Source organism: Hipposideros armiger, unplaced genomic scaffold, assembly GCF_001890085.2.
Source record: "Hipposideros armiger isolate ML-2016 unplaced genomic scaffold, ASM189008v1 scaffold_14, whole genome shotgun sequence".
Lineage (NCBI taxonomy): Eukaryota > Metazoa > Chordata > Mammalia > Chiroptera > Hipposideridae > Hipposideros > Hipposideros armiger.
Window position 1 is genome coordinate 3,968,848 of NW_017731364.1, and position 19,133 is coordinate 3,987,980.

Consider the following 19,133-nt stretch of genomic DNA (forward strand, 5'->3'; position numbering starts at 1 on the left):
AAGGTGAAGGGGGAAATAAAAAAAGGAGAATGTGGACACAGAGGAGGAAGGGCCAGGACACCAACAGCATTTCCGATTTTGCCTACTTGATTCAGCCTCCACTGTGCAATTTTATAAATGCATATCTGGTCCTGTCATCCCATACCAAAAATCCTCCAGTGGCGTGAATCATAACACCAAGTGCTGGGAAGAGAAGGTGAAATGTACATTCTTTCACACCTATGATGAGACTGGAAGCTGGCAGAAACCTTTTTGGAAAGAAACTTTCATACTGCTGATTTGTTCATTTCTTTCTTGATATTGATCACAAGAAATCATTGACAGACTCTAAGTTCATACAAATATGAACATTGTGGCTTCATTTATAATACAGGCATACTTTGTTTTATTGTGTTTCGCTTTACTGCCCTTTTGCAAATTGAAGGCAAGACCCTCCACCAGCACAAAGATTATGACTGGCTTTATTACAATACTTGCTAAATTTTGGTTGTCCGGAACCTAACCCACAATATCTCCTCTTCCATTTCCATCTGTATGAAAATGGTTAAATAAATGTTATGGTGTCCATATGATGGAATTTTATGCTGCCATTAAAATATTTACAAAATTTCAAAAGCATTAACTATGTATATGTTATAATGTTAAATGTGAAGGAAGGATATAAACTTACCTATACAACATGCTCTCAAATATCTAAGAATATGCATAGGAGAAAAGGACAGATTGCCCTAAAATCTTAACAGTGGTGAGTTCTGGGAATTAGGTTAAAGATGATTGTTATTTTGTACTTTATGCTTTTCTAGGTGTTTCATATTTTCTGTAAGTATGTATTAATGTTTTAATTTAAAAGTCATTATAAGAAAACCTATCAACTACTCTTTATACTTGTAAAGATGATATAAACTCCCTGGCTGATGCCAAGACCCATCCCCATCTGGTGAGAGGTTGCCTGTGCAGTTTTACTTCCTGACACTGAGGGCTAGGTACCTGCTCCAGACATACACAACAACACATAGTTCCCCAGGTAAACCCTACTGTTTCCCTCCTTTGTGCCTCTACATATGCCATACCCCTGCTCGAAATGGCCTCTTCCACGTTTTACTGTCCATCAAAAAGTCAGCTGAAGTGTCACCAACTTCAAGAAACCTCCCTGGACTTCCATGCCTGCAGTTTGATTGAGATAGTCCTCAAAGTTTCCCAGGTAGCTACGGCCAAAGGAAGAAAAAGGGTCTGGGTATATTAGTGTGGGCAAGAGATGGTTGAGATAATGACTGTACCGCAGGATCTAGTTTGAATAGGGAGGGATCTGAAGGGCTGGATGAAAAGGGAAAAGGCAAGTAAGGGACTCGATGAGTTCTAGATGCACGTGTTCTGAGACAGTAGGAGAAAGAGGGTTGGAAAGAGGTGCTGTGAGCCGCATTAGTACATGACAAGTTCTACCTGTGGTCCCAGCGGTGGGCAGCAGAAGGGTGGTGATGCGGATTAGAGTCAAGGAGACGTGAGGCAAGTTTAGTGGTTCCTGAACTTTGTTGCATGTTAGAATTACAGCAGGTCCTCAAATAACATCATTTCCTTCAACGTTATTTCGTGGTCATGTTGAGGAGATGCCGTAGGAACTTAACTCTTATTTATATCAATTAGCCTATGGTAAAATTGGTTTCGTTATATGTCATTTTGCGTAAATGTAAAAGTAAAGTCGCAGAGCCTATCAATGATGTTAAGTGAGGACTTACTGTTTACCTGGGGAGCTTTTACAATGATGCCCAGGTTGCACCTATACCAGGTAAGTCAGAATGTGTGGGCCTGGGAGCTAGGCGTCACAGTTTGTTTTTAAAGATTCCAAAATGCAGCACAGTTTGGGGAGCCCGCTAGGCTAGGTTGCTGCTGGGTGGATCACCCCCATAGGCCAGTGGTTCTCAAAGCGTGGTCTAGGAGCAGCAGCAGCAGTAGCAGCAGCAGCAGCAGCACCCGGGAACTTACTAGAAATGCAGATCCTCAGGCCCCACCCCAGACCAACTGAGTCAGAAACTCAGGAGTTGAGCCCAGTAGCCTGTGTTCTAACAAGCCCTCTGGAAGATTCTCAAGAATGCTCAAGTTTAAGAACTTGAGCCTTAGGCAATAAAACTGCCCCAGACATATGCAGGAGTTGGAGTGAAAAGGAATATCAACAAGTTACTTACTTCCTGACAGCTTTGATCTAGAGCTTCTTCCCTTGAAAATTGGGAATTAGGAGTAATAATGCTGACCTCAAAGTGTGGTTATGAGATTAAATGGCAGAACCGTATGTGAAAGAGTGGGCACTAAAAATATATTAGTTTCACTTTCCTTTTCTGCCACATTCACCCTGACAACTGCCAACAGTCTAAGAGGAGTTGTCTACCCACCTTCTTAGAGCTGAGTACAAGAGTTCCCAAACCATAGTATTTGGGCTAAAATATTATAAAAAAATCTTCCGTGTTCCTCATAGTTTCACACCTCCACGGAGAAGCTGCCAATCCAGGTGAGTTTTAGATTAAATTGGCACCCTGCTCAGTCTGTTTTTTCCTCTTTTAATCTCTTCCCTGATTCTGCTCCTTTACCTACTTCTTTGATCTCAACAACCCCATTTTGCTTTTATATTTTTAGTCCTGCCTGCCAACGGGAAGAGGGGCTGGAGCTCAATACTGATAAGTAAAGGCTGGCAGAGCTTTCATATGTAAGGGACACATCTGATCTGTCCGCTCCCCTCTTCAGACCCTTCGGTAGCTCTGGAAGGCCAAGGGACAATGTCTTAGTTCCTTAGCCAAGTGTGCAAAATCATTTGCTCTCTGGCCCTGTTCCCTGCACAGGTATCCCTTTGGCTGGAGAATTCCCCTTACCCTCTTGGGATACCCCAGGCAACATGCTTCTTGCTTCTCCTGTGCTTAGGTGGTGGATTTTACCCATAACAACTGTTTCTGTCATATCACTCTCCCAACTCCACTGAGAGTTGAAGGCAGGGCTGTGTCCTTGTTTTGTTTATCTTTGCATCCCTAGCAACTAGCCCAGCCCTTCGCATACAGAAGGCTCTCAATAAATGTTTGTTGAATAAACTGAATAAGATACATGCTTTAGTGCCAAAGACCTTGACAGGTTTGGCCTGAAAAAGAAAAAGGATAATGATTAATAATATAATAATAATAATAATGACAACAACAATAACAACTGTGAGCCTAGATTGAACTGGGTAATGTGCTTTCCATGAATTAACTCATTTAATCTGCATATAACAGATACTGATGACCCAGTCTGGTTTTTGCCTTTCTCCCTTAATGCATAATGTTTATGTTCATGCTCATCTTGGCTGCTGGTTCACATTAATGAAAATTCAGTCATTTAAGATGCAAAGGAAACTCAGGATATTTGGGTGTCATGGTTTGAGCTCCTTGCTTGCGGTGCCCTGGGGAAGCATGGCGATCCTTAGCCTAAACATGATGCCTTGCTACTCTCAATCCCTTTCCCACCCCCATTTCCTCCTCCATAAGCACTTTTGGGCTGAGGTCTGAAGGCTGCAACAGCCCAGCCCAGGAAATCAAGCACCTTCCACGGAGGTGCTGAAACCCTGAATATGTGATGGTACCAGAGGGTCTCTGAACCATCCCCCCATAGTGTCAAGGAAGCTCATCCTCTACCCTTGGGCAGCTGTGTCATATGATAAAAGCTGTAGGTACTGTCCCTTTACATGTGTTACAGCAGCACAGGTGAACTGAGATGTTAGGTGCCATTGCTCTGGGCTGGAAGCCTATCAGTTCAGTGGGTAACTCTAGTTAGCTAATGCTGATCTGAAGCTCTCTCTGGCAGGAGTGTATGTCTGTTTAATTAGAAATGAAAAAAGAAATTTGTCACTATTTAATAAATGGCCTCTGATAGACAAATACGAAGTCACAGAGGTAAAAGAAAAAGCTGAGAAACTTTGTACATGTTCTTGAATTTGGGGCTAACAGCTAATCGCTGTGTCCATATGGGGCATTTTGTTTACTTTGAGTGTTGGTTTGCTAGGCCCACAGGCTGGGTTGCTTAAACAACACAAATTTATTTTGTCTCAGTTTTGGAGGCTGGAGGGCCAAGGTCAAGGTGCAGGCAGGGTTGGTTTCCTCTGAGGCCTCTCTCCTTGGTTTGCAGATGGCCACCCATTGCTGCCTCTTGACATGTACACGTAAATCCATGGTGTCTCCATGTGTCCAAATTTCCTCTTCTTATAAGGACACCGATCAGATTGGATTGGGGTCTACCCTAACTGCTTTATTTTAACTAAATCACCTCTTTAACAGCCCTATTTCCAAATATCACATTTTGAGATAATGGCGATTAGGGCTTGAATATATGGATTTGGGGGGAGGGACAAAATTCCTTGTATGTCCCTGTCCATAAACAGGGACAACAAGATCTATTTCACGGGTTATTTTGAGGACAAACGTGATAAAGCATGTGAAGGTGTTTTGTAAATAGCAATTAGTAACATCCTTATCACAGTGCTGCTGAGAAGCTCACATGCACTGGGTGTGTGGGACCTTCTTACGCTTTTTAGAAAGGAAGGATGCAAGCCCAGGTCTGCCTTGTGGTGGGGCCGGGTTCAGTCCCCACAGTCTAGACAGGTGAGTGTAGCTGGCAGGCCTCTCAGACTTGGCTTGCCAAGGCTGCGGCAGGCATCACCTTAGGCTCTTTTCCTGCCTCCAAATTTCCATGGAGATGGGCCACGTGCCCTTGGTGGCTCAGGCACACAAAGCCCAACAAAGCTGGGCACTGCTCAGCCCGCCTAAGCTTCCCACTGGGTCTGGTCTGTGCAGATGAAAGACTGCTCCTGGTTAAAGAGCTTCAAAGCCAGCTTAGAAGCTCGGCAGCCTGAAAATAGCCTGGGGGTGAAGAGATGGAAAGAACCCCCAAAGACTGTTACTTGATCTTCTGAAGGGGAGGGGTCTTTGTGGTTTCCTTGGGCATAAAAGGTGATAAGGAAGGAAGGCTGTAACTGGCCAGACAGGCTCTCCCCACCTGCCAAGTTCCCACTTGGCTTCTCAAAGCACCAGGCCTTCAGGTATCCCAGTCTTAACTAACCTGAAGAATAATAATTCATGGCCAATGCTTTCCCTAACTCAGTTAGGGAGTAATTTTTCCTGAGTTAGAGAGACTAACTCAGACACAGGATAGAGGGCCCCTGGGCAGCCAAGCACACACCCAGGAGGGCTCATCCCCTGGTGTTCGGTAAACATAACATAAACAATGCGCTCCTGAAACAAGCAGTGAGGCGTAGACCGTGGGCTTTGGACAGGCTTAAGTCTGAAACCTATTGTTGGCACTCACTAATTTCACTACCTTGGAAGAAGTCACTTAGCTTCTCTGCGTCTGTCTTTTATCTGGGAAATGGAGATGTAATAATTCATTTGGCAGGTTTATTGTGAGGCTCAGAAGTGAAGCCATCAAGTGCCCTGCACAGAGAGCACACACCAGGCCCTCGAGAAACAGTTGCTGTTATGTTTCCTTAGAAAAGGATGTCCTCAGAAAATTCTGATTTTGTACAGTAAGTGCATGGCCTTCTGCAGATAGTAATTAATGTAACCCAGAGAAGGCAGTGCAGGAGGAAGGGGGTTGAGGAGATGGAAGGGGAGCAGAGGGATGAGAAGAGGGGGCTGAGGAAGAACAGATGCTGTGACCTTGAGATTTTAGGGTGACTGCCCCTCCTGGCATGTAAAGCACCTCTATTTGTACTTCTTTTACTTTAAAGCACAGAGGATGGACACTCAGCCTTTTATTTGAAAATGAGTTCCTTTTCTTTTCTTGCATGTATGCATGTGCGTGTGTGTGACCGTGTGTAATACAATCCCACATCAGAGTTGCCTTCCCTTGTTCCTGGGCTGAGCAACAAGGGAGCAGAGCAAGATCTGGAGATCTTTCAGGCATGTTTCTTGGTTGTTTTTTTTTTGTTGTTGTTGTTTTTAAAATTTGGGAGCAGTGTGTTTTTCCAGGACCCATCAGCTCCAAGTCAAGTAGTTGTTTCAATCTAGTTGTGGAGAGTGCAGCTCAGTGGCCCATGCGGGGATCGAACCGGCAACCGTGGTGTTATAAGCTCTGTGCGCTAATAAACTGAGCTAAATGGCCACCCCTCAGGCATGGTTTTGACATCCCTGTTCCAGCTGGGTACCCCCTCTAAGGGAAGTTGCCTGGGTGCCCTTCCTTCGTCACACTGGCTCACAGGTTTGTTCTACTCCCAGGGGTCTGTGAAGTCCCACCAGGGCATAAAAGTGCCCAGAGGGCATTGAGTGGTCTTGGACTCTGGAGAACCCAGACGAAAGCAGGCGGGAAAGAGAACCAGCAGAGCCTCTGTTTTCTGAGGAGGAGTGAGGCTGCAGGGTCAGAGGGAGACGGAATGTGTTGGCCTAGCAGGCGGGGCCTGGGATTTTGGTCTTTGCTCTGGCTATCTGGTTGTGTGATCTTGGGCAAGTCAATTCCCTCCACAGCACCTCCATTTGCCCTGATTGCGGGTTGGGGCATTCTATCCTTAAGGTCTGTTTGAGTTCTTCCAACAACGCCCGTGGAGACTGGACTTCCCGACTGTCAGAGTCAAGAGCAGACTGGCAGCAGTCCTCACCATTCCTCACGATGTGCAGTGTTCAGCGCAACCCCACACGGAGGCAAGTGTCGGCTCACAGTGGCCGTTGCTGGTTCCTAAGAGCCTGCTTGAGCAGTGGGGCGGGGAGGCAAGAGGAGACCCTCCATCCTGGGTGGCTTTCTCCTTTGGGGTTAGGCAGGGCTCTGAGGAATGCTCTGTATGTTGGGGAGGGGGCTTCTAAACCTCTATGCTTCAGGGTCAGGTGCTTCAAAGGAGAGAGGTGTGGTGGGGAATTTGTCAGGAAGACAGGATCTCTCGGAAATGGCTCTGAAGTAAGGGTCTGACATCATCATGAAGAAAAACCAAGTGGGGAGAGTGTCTTATAAAGCTTGGGAGGCAGTGGAGCTATGGGGAATATTGACCTGGTGGTCCCAGTGAGGACATGAAGACAATGACCATTGCAGGGCACAGACTCTATCTAGTCCAGACCTAGAGCTTTACAACGATCATTGCTTTTAATCCTTGCGGCAACTCTGTTAGGTAGAAACTTATCCCAATACAAACAACAACAACAACAACAAAAACTTGAGGCTCGGAAAGATGGACGAACTTGTCTAATATCACAAAGCTAGTATGTGGTAAAGCTGGAATTCAAACCAAGGCCTGACTCCAAAAAAGAGCTTAGAATAAAGGACTCAAGGCAGAGACAAACTGTCTTAAAGCGATAGGGGTCTGAAGGCAGGGAAGTGAACTTGGTGTGGGTGAGCCTCAGCTCCTCTCAGGGAAGACTTCTCGGCAACCCAATCCTATTAAGTGAAATGCTGAGTTTCTTGACTTGAAGGCAAAATACTGGTTGGTATATTATCTGGTGTTACTTTGCTGACTGAGCTTAAGAAACTGCAATTCCAGGCACAGTGTATGCAATAAAATAAATCAATCAGTGGTGAGATTTTCTAGTTCAACTGAAACCTGATTCTCAGGCATGACACACACACTGCAGAGGTCCACACCGACCAAACGAATCACAGCTCAGAGAGATGCACACACCACCCACCTGCCCCAGAAAGGCAAAGCTAGAGGAGAGTTGCAATCAAAAGGGATGTTTTCTGGTTGTGGGGTCAGGATCAGCCAGAAATAGGGAGCGGGGGGAGGGTAGTGTGGTGTGCATAGAAAGAACGCTATGTTTGGCATTCTAGAACTTGGCTCTAGTCCCAGACCACCAATTAGTGTGGCCTTGGACAGGTCAATTAACCTTCCCGGGCCTCATTTTTCTAATTATAAAGTGTCTCTGTAGGGGATTAAAACAAGATGATGAATGTAAAATATTTCCAGCACCTAGTGCTAAATTCAAGTAGGTGCTTAACAAATGTTGAATGAATTGGCCTGAAAATAGGAAGAGATGGCTGCTGGCAACATGCTGGAGGTGGAAAAGACACAGGCCCCTGCTCAAGAGCATCCATTCTGTGAACAGAAGCGGCTGGCAACGGGGAGGGCTTTGTGTGTAGAGGCAGACAGGAGAAGGGTAGAAGCTGGGACCCTGCCGGCTGATTTGTGGGGTGGGAGGAATCACTCATGTGGCAGTGTCCCCATTGTTTGTCCCTCACTTCCTGTTGGCTTTGTCCATTCTTCCTTTTGGATCTCTGACTACCAGTTCGAGGCCTTAGGGTGGTAAGTCTGCCTTCTGCATCAGCCTCCTAATTGGCCTCCTTGATACCAGTTCCTTTTCTTTTCCTCCACTCTCACATCCTATTGCTCCTGGCTTAAAACCCTTCATCTCATCCTGTTATTTAAAGGATCATGTACAAATTCCATGGCCTTCCCTTTTGCTACTTCCGTGAGCTAGTCCCTGGCCCATGTTCCCCTTCTCTCACTCACTGTCTTTTCAAATCCTTTCCAGCTTCAAGTGTTAGCACACAGAACTCATCCATCCATCCATCCATCCATCCATCCATCCATCCATCCATCCATTAAATATTTATTGATCACCTCCTAGGTGCATGGTACCATGCTGGGCAGCTGGGGATAGGGTTGCTGAGGAAGCCTCCTCATTTCTTGCCTCCCACACCTTTATGATACTCTGTTTCTGCCACTCCATGCTGCTTGCCTCTCATGCCAGTATTAACATGATTGTTCTACATGTATGTTCTATATGTAGACTGTGAACCACTGCAAAGCTACACCATGTCGCACTCTCGCTTGCATCATCTACAGCACCTGGAGCATTGTAGGTACTTGAAGGCAGGCTTGAATCTAGGCTCTAACTGTGTTTTGTCTGTGTGTTTTTAACCCCATTAACCTCAGTGTCCTCAGCCCTAAAATGGATTAAATAATTAAACATGTAACAGGCTTGGCCCATAGGAAGTGCTCAGCAAATAACAGCCCAATACATATTTACTGATTAATTAAGAAGATGGAACACTTCTTGCACAAATTAGAAACAGATCAAGAACACTAACATTCATGCCGTGCAGAGCATGTGACCGGCATGGAGTTTTGCTGTGGGCTGGGTCTTAGGAGGGGCCCGATATTAAATGGCTGAAGAGCTGCTCTAGGAGAACGGGAGCTGGTGTGTGGGCCAAGGTGGGGCAAGCACAAGAGAGAAAAAAATCTAAGGTGTCTAAGGCCTGCCAAAGAGCCAGTCTAGAAGTTTCTTCTGCATGTGAAAAATGAAAGTTTCCTTGTCTCTGTGGTTCTGTTTTTGAGCAGCAAACCTCCTAAGGCAGGAATTAAGTTGGACTTTAACTCCAGCTTGAATCTGTGTGAGCAAGTTTTCCCTGTGCAGATGCTGAGCAGCCTCTGAGGCACACTGCCTACCATGCTAGCCCCTCCCAGGTCTTTGGGGGAGGAGGGGCATAGTGTGAGTTTGAGTCCTCCTGATTTAGAAGTCAGATAAAGAAGAATGAATAATTGCTTCTGAATTTCTAGTGAATTTGAGTTGGGTCAGGGCCAACCAGAAATGGGGAGGCTGGGGTGGGTACTGTGGTGTGTATAGAATGAACTCCATGTTTCAAATACTAGGACTTGGGCTATTATATACCAATTCTTGTGACCTTGGATAGGTCAATTAATCTTCCTGGGCCTCTTTTTTCTAATGTATAAAGCTTCTTCCTGGCTTCTTAGGGGGAGCAGCCGGCCCACCAGTGAAGTGCTCCTCAAACTTTAGTATACACGCAATCATCAGGGGAGCTTGTTGAAACACAGATTTAGTTGCAGCACATCTGGCCTGGAACTTGAGAGTCTGCACTTCTGATGCTCACAGGTGATGCCAGTGCTGCTGGGTGTGGGCCACCTGAGGTTCTAGTGCAAGGACTGGCTCAAGGGCCAAATGCAGCCTGCTTGCTGATTGGATGCATAAATAAAATTCTGTTGGACCACAGCTACACCCACATGTCTATGTATTGTCTATGGCTGCTTTCACTCTAAGTGGGCAGAGTTGAGCAGTTGCTTCAGAGACTGTATGGGCCCACAAAGCTAACTATTTTAATAGTTATTATGTGGCCCTTTCCAGAAAAAGTTGGCCAACCCCTGTTCTAGTGAACCGTGGGCTGGACTGTGTGAGCTACAGGACCTACATTTCAGTCTTAGCTTGGCCAAAGGCAAGCCACGTCACCTTGCTGGTTCTCGCTTTGCTTATCTAGAGGATAAAATGATCTCTGAATTTCTAAAAGACCTGTTACTCTGGGATTTCAGTACTACATAGAAAACATCATAATTTCTATAGAAACAGGCATTTGAGAGCCAGGTTGTGTGGCCTTCATTCAGTTGCAAAAACATACCTGGTCTAATCTGCAGAATGCAGCAGGCAGCCCCTGCCAGATGCCACAAGAGCAACTGCCTGATACGGAGTCAGCGGGGAATAGACAGGAGTTTAGGAGACGGGAAGAGCGAGGACAGGAGGCAGACGGGAGGCGGACATCCCGGGCTCCTGTACAGGCTGTGTTGGCACAGGGGCCCTGGGACATTGTGCACCAGCCTCACACACACAAATTCCCTTTCGCTGAGAGACCGACTCAAACACAATTCCCTAACTCACTACTCCACGTGCTCCTGATGCTGGGTACTTTGAGTCAACCAATATTAATAAGCCTATTCTAGGTCTCAGAGACTCCACCAGGCACAGGGATACAGAAGGGATGATGACATCTTGGACGCCCTGAGGAGCTCACAGTCAGGGGGGAGAAATGCATGTAAATAAATAATTACAGGCGAGTTCCGTGAGCCACCTGCGAGGGGAAACGCATGACTCTGGGTCTCTAGCCTGCACAACAGGTGATGCCACTAACAAGGCAGGGAATGTGGGGAGGGACAGTGGGCATTAGGAGAGGGGGAGGGTGTGTAAAGAAGGGAAAGATGCCTCCTTTGGGGCATGTTGATTTCAACGTGGGTACTCAAAGGACTGAATGACAAAGCTGTGATTTCCTGTGAAAAGGAAAGCAAAGTCTCTCTGTAGGCCTGTATTTAAGAGGAATGACATATGTGTTGCCGTGGTTACTTCCCAGAGCTGAGGGAAGTCCCAGTGCACACAGCCCCCAAGTACACCCAGGCTCTTTAGGGGTCACTTGCCTTACTCTATCTCAGCTCCCAGTAGAGACCTTGGCCACAAATACCTCTGTGAAATGCACACTTTTTAGGAACGTTTCTATTTTCTCTCAACCCAAATGATCAGTGAGTGCCTGACTAGGGCTCACTGACTGTCCTTCTGGTCAGATCTCCACCAAATGAGAATATCTGAACCCAACAGGTCACTTTCTGTTATGGTTTCATACAAGTGAAAAGAAATCCCCGAGACACAATGAACTCATGTGCTCCCAATTATTTTGCTGACGCCTCTGAGATATAGGCATCTGCCTGGGAGTGTGACTCTACGATGGCTAGATGGCATCCCATTCCCTTGCTTTGGGATTCAGTGTATGGTTCACACAATGAGTGAAAATCCCACAGGGGCACAGCGCACAGGCAGGTTGAATCACATGTGCCCTGCAAAGTAGTTGAGTCAAATGACTTTGAAGCAGGAGGGGTTTCCACTTCTTGGGCAAGACCTTGGCATCTGGGCAGCAGATTTGATGACTATATGCATTTGCCAGGAGGGAGCCTATGTGAGCACCTGCTTGGTTGTTTTGAGAACCAGGCTAGCAAGGTGCGTTTGTGAGCTGCACACTGGCCAACAGCCTTGCTGGAGTCCTGGGTAGCCACATGGGTAGCCACATGCCTCTCCTTAGCACTTATCACAGGCCCTAATTATATGCCTATCCGTGGGATTATTTTATGGAGGCCTAGCTCCTACACTCTCTAATGGCTACAGGGACCATGTCTGTTTTTGCTGATTACTGTTACCTGGTGCCTGGCACTTGGTAGGTGCTTCATATGTGTGTGCTGAATAAATGACAGAAACCCTATCCCACTGCTAGGAAATTGACTCAAAGTGTACATTCTACCAACAGCATCTGTCTCCCTGTCTTTGTTGACCAGAAATTGTAAAAATTATTACATAGTGACGGTCTGGGGAGATTTTGCCCTCTCTGTTTAGAATCTTGTCGAGGATACCCTGTTTTCAGTTCGAGTGGGATTGACTAAGAAATCACTCAGAGGACTGTTGCTTTAACATCAGATAGCCAGAGAGGCAAGGTGCGGCTGCTGCTGGCTCAAGGCTGAAGGCTAGATTGGGGCAGATCTGAGCCTCAGTGAAGAGTATAAGGAAATGTGTAGGAAGCCTCTCCACTCATATCTAAGGCAGGGCCAGAGAGAAACAGTGGGAGAGCTGTCCAGGCGTTCCTCCCCAAGCTCGTGGGGACTGGTCCAGCTCTGTGCCATGCCCTTGCTGTTCCACCTGGATCAAAGACTTAACACCCTGACCCTCAGCTTGCTTTACTGGACAGCCAGCTCAGGTGTAACCCCCACACTGGCAGCAACAGCCAAACACACCTAAGCACAGTGCCAACAAATAACCCTAGAGGTACAGGCTGTAAGAGCTACAGGTAATTTAAAGAAAATCTAGACCAAATTCCAGAAGCAGAGGTCAAGAGGGTGAAATTCTAAATTTGGCCCCTTCTTATCATATACTATTGGGTTGTCGAAAAAGTCATGACATATTTTTCTATGTTTTACGTTGCAAAAATGTGTCATGACTTTTTCAACGACCCAATAAATACTTACCACCTTCCACTTGTCACTTAACAATAATTCTTATTGCTATTGATCAAGTGCTCACCATGTTCCAGGAACTCTGCTAAGTGCTCTGCATGGATGATCTCATTTAACCCTCAAACCATGCTGAGGAAGAGAGACTATAATTGTTTCAATTTTGCAATGGTGCAATGGAGAGGTTCAATGACTCAACCAATGTCACATGGCTGGTGGTGGGAAGGCCTGGGCCTTCTAACTTCTAGTTCAAGCAAGGTTCAGTCCGTTACTTTATACTGACTGTCAACTACAAGTCCTCTAAGCTATATTTGAATTACTTATATGAAGAAAGCTGGCACATCTCTTGCTTATCAAATGACTTTCTAATGTTTCCATGAAACAAAATTCCCAGCCTCACTAATACTCATGTATAACTCTTTATAAGACTATATTTTCCCCCCAAGATTGCTCACTAAGTGCCTGTTCCTGTCCAACTCCAGAATCTACTGCCCACTGTGCAGGAAGACCCAAGGCGAGATTCCTTCCCCTCCAACAAACATTTCTGTAAAACAATGTGAGCCAGGTAGGGAATTAGGCTTTGAAGGGAACACAAAGATGAACACGCACTCCCCATTTTCCACGTACTGGCAAGAGAAAGATATGACAAGGAGACACATGCCTATGAAACAGGAGCAACCCATAATCAGTGTACTGTCAAGACAGGAGGCAAAATTAAGTGCTCTAGGAATTCAGAGGCCGGACTTAATTCTGTTGATCCAATGACGTTTTTTATCAAAAGGCTCCAGGAAGGAGATGGCCCTTAAGGTAGGCCTTGCTGGAGGAGCAGAATTTCAACAAGTATATGTGGAACCTTTCCTGGACTGGGTCATAAACGTGTACCGTTTTCTGGGTACCTGGCTTGTGCAATACGCACAGCTGGACCTCAAACAAATTTTCTAGTTGGATACTAGCCACTTGGGGCTAGACTAGGAATCATGGACTTGGTTCTGATGCCACCACTGGACATCAATCATATGAGCCCTACCTCTCCTCTGGGCCTCTGTTTTTCCCCAGTATGAAACAGGGACATGGATGGGAGAAGGTATAACCTTGCTCATGGGTTTCTGGTTAGAATTACATTAAGTTCATATATGCAAAACTATTTGAAATCCAAAATGAAATAAACACACGAGACTATCTGTCACTATTTTTACTGGTGTTATAAAAACGAAACAGAACCATGCCATGTATTTCTCATTGATCCAACAACCTTTTTTTGACTAACTACACTGGCTCAGGTACTGGGAATACAAAGACAACAAAGACAATCTACATCCAGCCTCCTTCCTTGAAATCTTAAAGGTCTAGGAAAGGAGACAGTAGGTACAGTACAATTGATGGTACGAGTTTAATGTGCTAGGACAAAGGCTGGGCTAGAGTTTGGCAGGAACTCTGCTCTTTCTTAGTGATAGTGCATGTAGATGGCAATGCTAAAGATAAGAACTTCAAAATAAGGAATCCAACTGGTATGCTCCAGCATAAAATAGAATTAAAGAGGAGGGGAAATTTTTTTTAAGTTTGAGCTTATGTTGTATTCCAGGCACTTGCACATCCATCACCTTCATAAAAAACTAGGTCTTATTATACCCATTTTATAGATGAGGAAGCTGAGGTTCAGAGAGATGGGGTAACTTCCCAAGGTTTATAAAACGATAAAGTGTAAAGCCTAAATTTACACCCAGGTCATTCAACTGCTTGGTATTTTTCCCAGTTACCCCTATTGTTTTCTAATCAGCCAATTTCTTATAGACTTCATTCCATGATAACTTGAACCACCTTCTTTCTTGGATTGCTTTTCCAAGGAGAAAGACTGATGTTTGATAAGAGAGATTTGACAGTACCCCCTTCTACTGTCATTTCCTCTTCTCCCTCATCTCCAACCCCAATGAAATTGCCAGGGAGGAAAAAAATCCCAACAAATGAAGAGCCTGCAGAGAGAGATCCCTGTCTTCTCAGCTGCTGGCCTATAAATTGTGGGACAAAACACACTGAAAGAAGGAAGGAACTTGCCATACGTGTACACTTCTGTTCAAGGAGTCTACCTAGACCCAAATCTAGCCATACCTTAATGTTGTGGAGCCATAAGGAACCTATGACCTGTAGGAGCTTGTGTGATTGTCAGACTTGCCTATTTTACAGATAATGAAAATTGAAACCCAAGAAGGTGAAAGAACTTGCCCAACACCACAGATTAGTGAGAGGCAGAGTCTGGACTGGAATCCAGGTCTCTTGACTCCCAGACCAATGCTTTTCCACTAAAACAGGTTGTCTCTTTAGCTTTTCCCCATTAACATCTCAACTTACATGAGACCATGGCCCTTTTAAAAAGAAAGCTCAATGTTGGTATTTCTGCAAAGCCCAGAAGCCAGGGGCCCCTTGTCAGTTTCCACTCTGATCAGCTCATGTCCTCCTCCAAAGAACAGGAAGCAGCTTCATTTTTAGCTCTGAAAGCACATTCTAGGGGTGGACATGGGGGATTTGAGGAAGAGAGTTCCTGTACGCGATGGTCAAGAGTGATCAGCAGACACATTACTCTTGCTTTCAGGGGGAGGTATATGGTCAGACTTGTAAGGGAAAGATACAGGCCGTCCCTGAGTCTGAACCAGGGCATGTCCTCAGCAAGAGCTTTCCCAAGCTGCCAGGTTGGGGGAGGGGGAGGATTCTCCCCTGATTCTCTTCTCAGGGGGCTGGATGCCAAAGTGGGGGTTGAGGTAAGAACACCAGGGTGGGAAAGTTTTCAGGAACTTTCTGCATTCTCCAATGCTTCCCCCACCCACGGCTAGTACCCACAACTTCCCCTGCCAAGGGAGGAAGGAGGAACACATTATTCAGTTTAATAATTTATACTAATTGAAAAGTTCGCTGTGTGAAATAAAGGGGACTTAAGAGGGCAACAGATAAATAAAAATCCCTGAGTCCGCTCTTAAAAGGTAGAGGTAGAGAGATGACACCTCTTGATGACTCGCCTTGGAATATCACAATCTGGTTGTCTAATAGACGGCTGTGAAATAAGCAAAAAAACCTTCCCTTAGACAGGCAGCCAGGTTTTGTCTTCTACTGGTGGGATCACATCCAATCCTAACATGAACAGCCTGGAAGATCAGAAACCACAGACCCAGAGTCACGGACACTTGTCTAGGTCCGTGATTCGCAAACCTAGCAGCTCATCAGAGTCATCTGGGGAGCTTATTACCAGGAACCAACCCAGAGATTGATTAGGGAGCTCTAGGCTAGGGCCCAGGAATCTTCATTTACAACAAGAGGCCAGGTTTAAGAACAAATGATCTGGTTCAACCCCATCTATTTAGCTATGAACATTTTATATATGATCCTAGTTTTATAGCAAAGAAAACTGAGATGTCAAAAAGTAGGTTAGTGGCAGCACATGGACTCGAACTCAGTCCCCTGCCTCCTGGTGTGGTGTCTTTGCCAATGCCCTCATACATGGCTTCTCTCGCCCAGCTCACCAGCCCATTCAACACCTGCGGATCAGTGGGGCCTTTCCTCCAATCCACAGAGGAGTCAGGGCTGCCAGGAGCTCTGATTGAATCCCCACTTGGTTCACTGGTGGAAATGGCTGGAAAGGGGTAGAGGTGAAGGTAGTTTTAAGGGTGTTCTCAGAAAGCTGTGTTCTGTATCCTGGTAGGTTAAACGGGAAAGGCACAGTCGATGGCTTCTAAAGGCACATTAACTGGTTGTTCCAGCCAGAAAGAATAGTGGTTCATGGAAGCAGCCTGCTGTGTTAGAGGAGCCAGGGGGAGTGAGAGGGCAGCAGAAGATGAAGTTTGGGAGGTAAGGGGAGGCCAGACCATCTGAGGCCTTGAGGCCACAGGAAGACCTTTGGCTTTTACTCGGAGCCACTGCAGGCTTTGGAGCAGGAGTGTGGCATAATCTGACATATTTTTGCAGGGGTACTCTGATACAGCGGTGGGAACAGACTCTATGGGGCAGGGATACAAGCAGGAAATTCAGGCAGGAGGGTTTGCAGTAATCCAAGGGGACAGAGGACGATAGCTGAGACCAAGGTGGTAGGAATGCAGTGGTGAGAAGTGGGTGGATATTTTACTTTTAAAAGTAAAGCTAACAGATTTTCTGATAAATTGGATGTGAGATGTGAGATAAAAGGAGGAGTCAAGGATGATGCCAAGTGTTTTGGCTCCAGCAACCGGCAGGTTGGAGTTATCGAGTGAGATGGAGAAGGCTGTGGGTGGAGAAGGTTTGGGGGAGGGACATCAGGAGTTCAGTTTTGGACATGCTGAGTCATCAGCATTCACGTGGTAGTTAAATAAAGTCTCACCACTTGATGAGGTCATCAAGGAAGCGAATAGAAACAGAAAAAAGAAGAGGGTCCTGGCATCAAGAGGTTAGAGAGAAGATGAACAATCAGTAAAAGAGACTGAGAAAGAGTAGGGTAGGAAAACCAGGAATGTGTGGTGTCCTAGAAACCAAGTATATTCAGGAAGAGGGAGTGATCAATTGGGTCAAAAGCCGCTGACAGGTAAAGTGAGATCAAGGTTGAGAATTGACTATTATTAGATTTAGTTACTGAAAGACACTGGTAACCTTACAGGAGGAACATTTGGCTCCTGACATCATGGAGTCCCACAGTTGGACTACTGACTGTCATTTAGGGCTCCCTTCTTGTTAATTTTCTCTTCTCAATTAGGTTGTCAGCTTTGCAACATCAGAGATGATGAGTCAGCATATCCTCAGGGCAACGGGTCCTTGTCAGGCTGTAGGCTTTCTAGAGCCTGCTGTGGGCCTGACACAGTTTGCTAATAGACCCACCTGAATACCCCTCCCACCAGGGCACGGACCTACAGCAATTTTTCTCATGCCTGGCTTACCTTGGACGCAGAATTTCAGTTCCTTGGGGTCAGTGACGACCTTCCTGCTTTCCCGGATCACAGCCCGGTTCTTCTTGGTTTCTCCCCAGAGATTGGTGCCACCATACATGCTGGGAATGTTGAGAATGGCAATGCCTTCAAGGAAGATGTTACTCAGGTCCACCCCAACTCCGTCACACTGGGAGGCAGAGAGAAAAGGTTATCTGTTAGTGTTCGCAGTGTATCCCAGCATAAGGTGCTGTGTGTGTGTGTGTGTGGGGGGGCTCTCATCATGAAGGATGTGACGTGCCCTCAGCCACAAGCCTGACTCTGTCAGAAGCTGAATCTTAGGCAAAGGTGCTCCGGCCAAAGCTTTGGGCACTGCAGTGAGATGGGGGAGATCCAGTCCTGGTAAGCTCTGGGAAAGTCAGTGCAAAGCTCCAGGGACCCTGTATAGATTTAGAAATGCTTTAGGGATGGTGCATAAGACAATTGCGAACCTGTTCTCCAGTCCAACCTCATGATCAGTAACGCTGTCCCTTTCTAGCCATTGTGAAGAGTTGGTAGGACGCTGAGTTCAGAACCTAACACACAGTAGATTCTCAGCAATGACAGAAAAGCTTCATTTACCACCTCTGATTTTATTCCTTCTGTGAAAGTACCAGACTTTAAGACCGAGAGGCTTTCAGAATTTGCCTGTCTCCCATATCTGTATCGTAAGTGCAATTTTGGCATGTGTGCTTGCTGATGTAGCAGAGTTTCCTTATCTAATCGCCACCACCCGCATCCCCACCAGGAACAAAAGGCCAGAAGGCTTGAATTTGCCTGTCTCACATGTAAAGCCAGCCCACTTTGCCATAATGTTTATCATTATGGCAAGAAATATATTATCTCTGATCTTTGTTCGTGAGGATGTTAGGTAGTTTGCTTCATTTACAGAAGAAAAAACTGGACTCAGAGAGGTTAGCTAAGTTAACAAAGATTGCACAGCTGATAACTAATAGAGCAGGGATTCTAAATTGGGGAATTGGACGACAAAGCCCAAGCTCTTCATCTTGCTTATTGTGAGGCAGGAAACAGCGAAAGAGTTCAATCCAAATCCATGGTCTTCAAGGTTACCTACAAATCCACACTTTGAGATTCCTCAATAGAGGAAGAATAGAAAGGTAGGGCTTGTTGCCATATTGGTTTATCTCATGACTTCTCTGATGCTCTTAATCTATGGTATCTTATCCCCATGACTTGTTTTCCCAATTACAAAACAGAATGTAGTGAGCTTCTCTGGTAACCAAGAACTCATTTCTTCACTGAGAAATTCTGATTATTTGAAAGGTCTCTTTATGCTGAACCAGATTCTCTTTCTTTCTGCTTCTACCCATTAGTCCTTTTCTCCTTTCTGAAGTCAGACAGAATGACTCTTCTCCCTCCTCCGTTAGGACAGCCCACCAGATACATGATGAAATCATCATCACCATTGTGCATACGTATTAAGCATTGCCATCTGTCAGGTAAGCTTTTATATACATCTCATTGATTACCTTCAAAATAATCTTTTTCTTTTTTTT

The 19,133-nt window shown here is 45.7% G+C and overlaps 1 protein-coding gene across 9 annotated transcripts in view; it reads right to left on the bottom strand.

Moving 5' to 3' along the window:
• Positions 1-19,133, bottom strand: part of DGKG (diacylglycerol kinase gamma) — a 219,974-nt gene that overhangs the window by 29,374 nt on the left and 171,467 nt on the right. For all 9 annotated transcript variants that reach the window (XM_019669018.1, XM_019669047.1, XM_019669027.1 and 6 more), the window contains one exon: positions 17,590-17,767. In XM_019669018.1, coding sequence (XP_019524563.1) covers positions 17,590-17,767 — 178 coding nt within the window. The remainder of the gene's footprint in view (positions 1-17,589; positions 17,768-19,133) is intronic.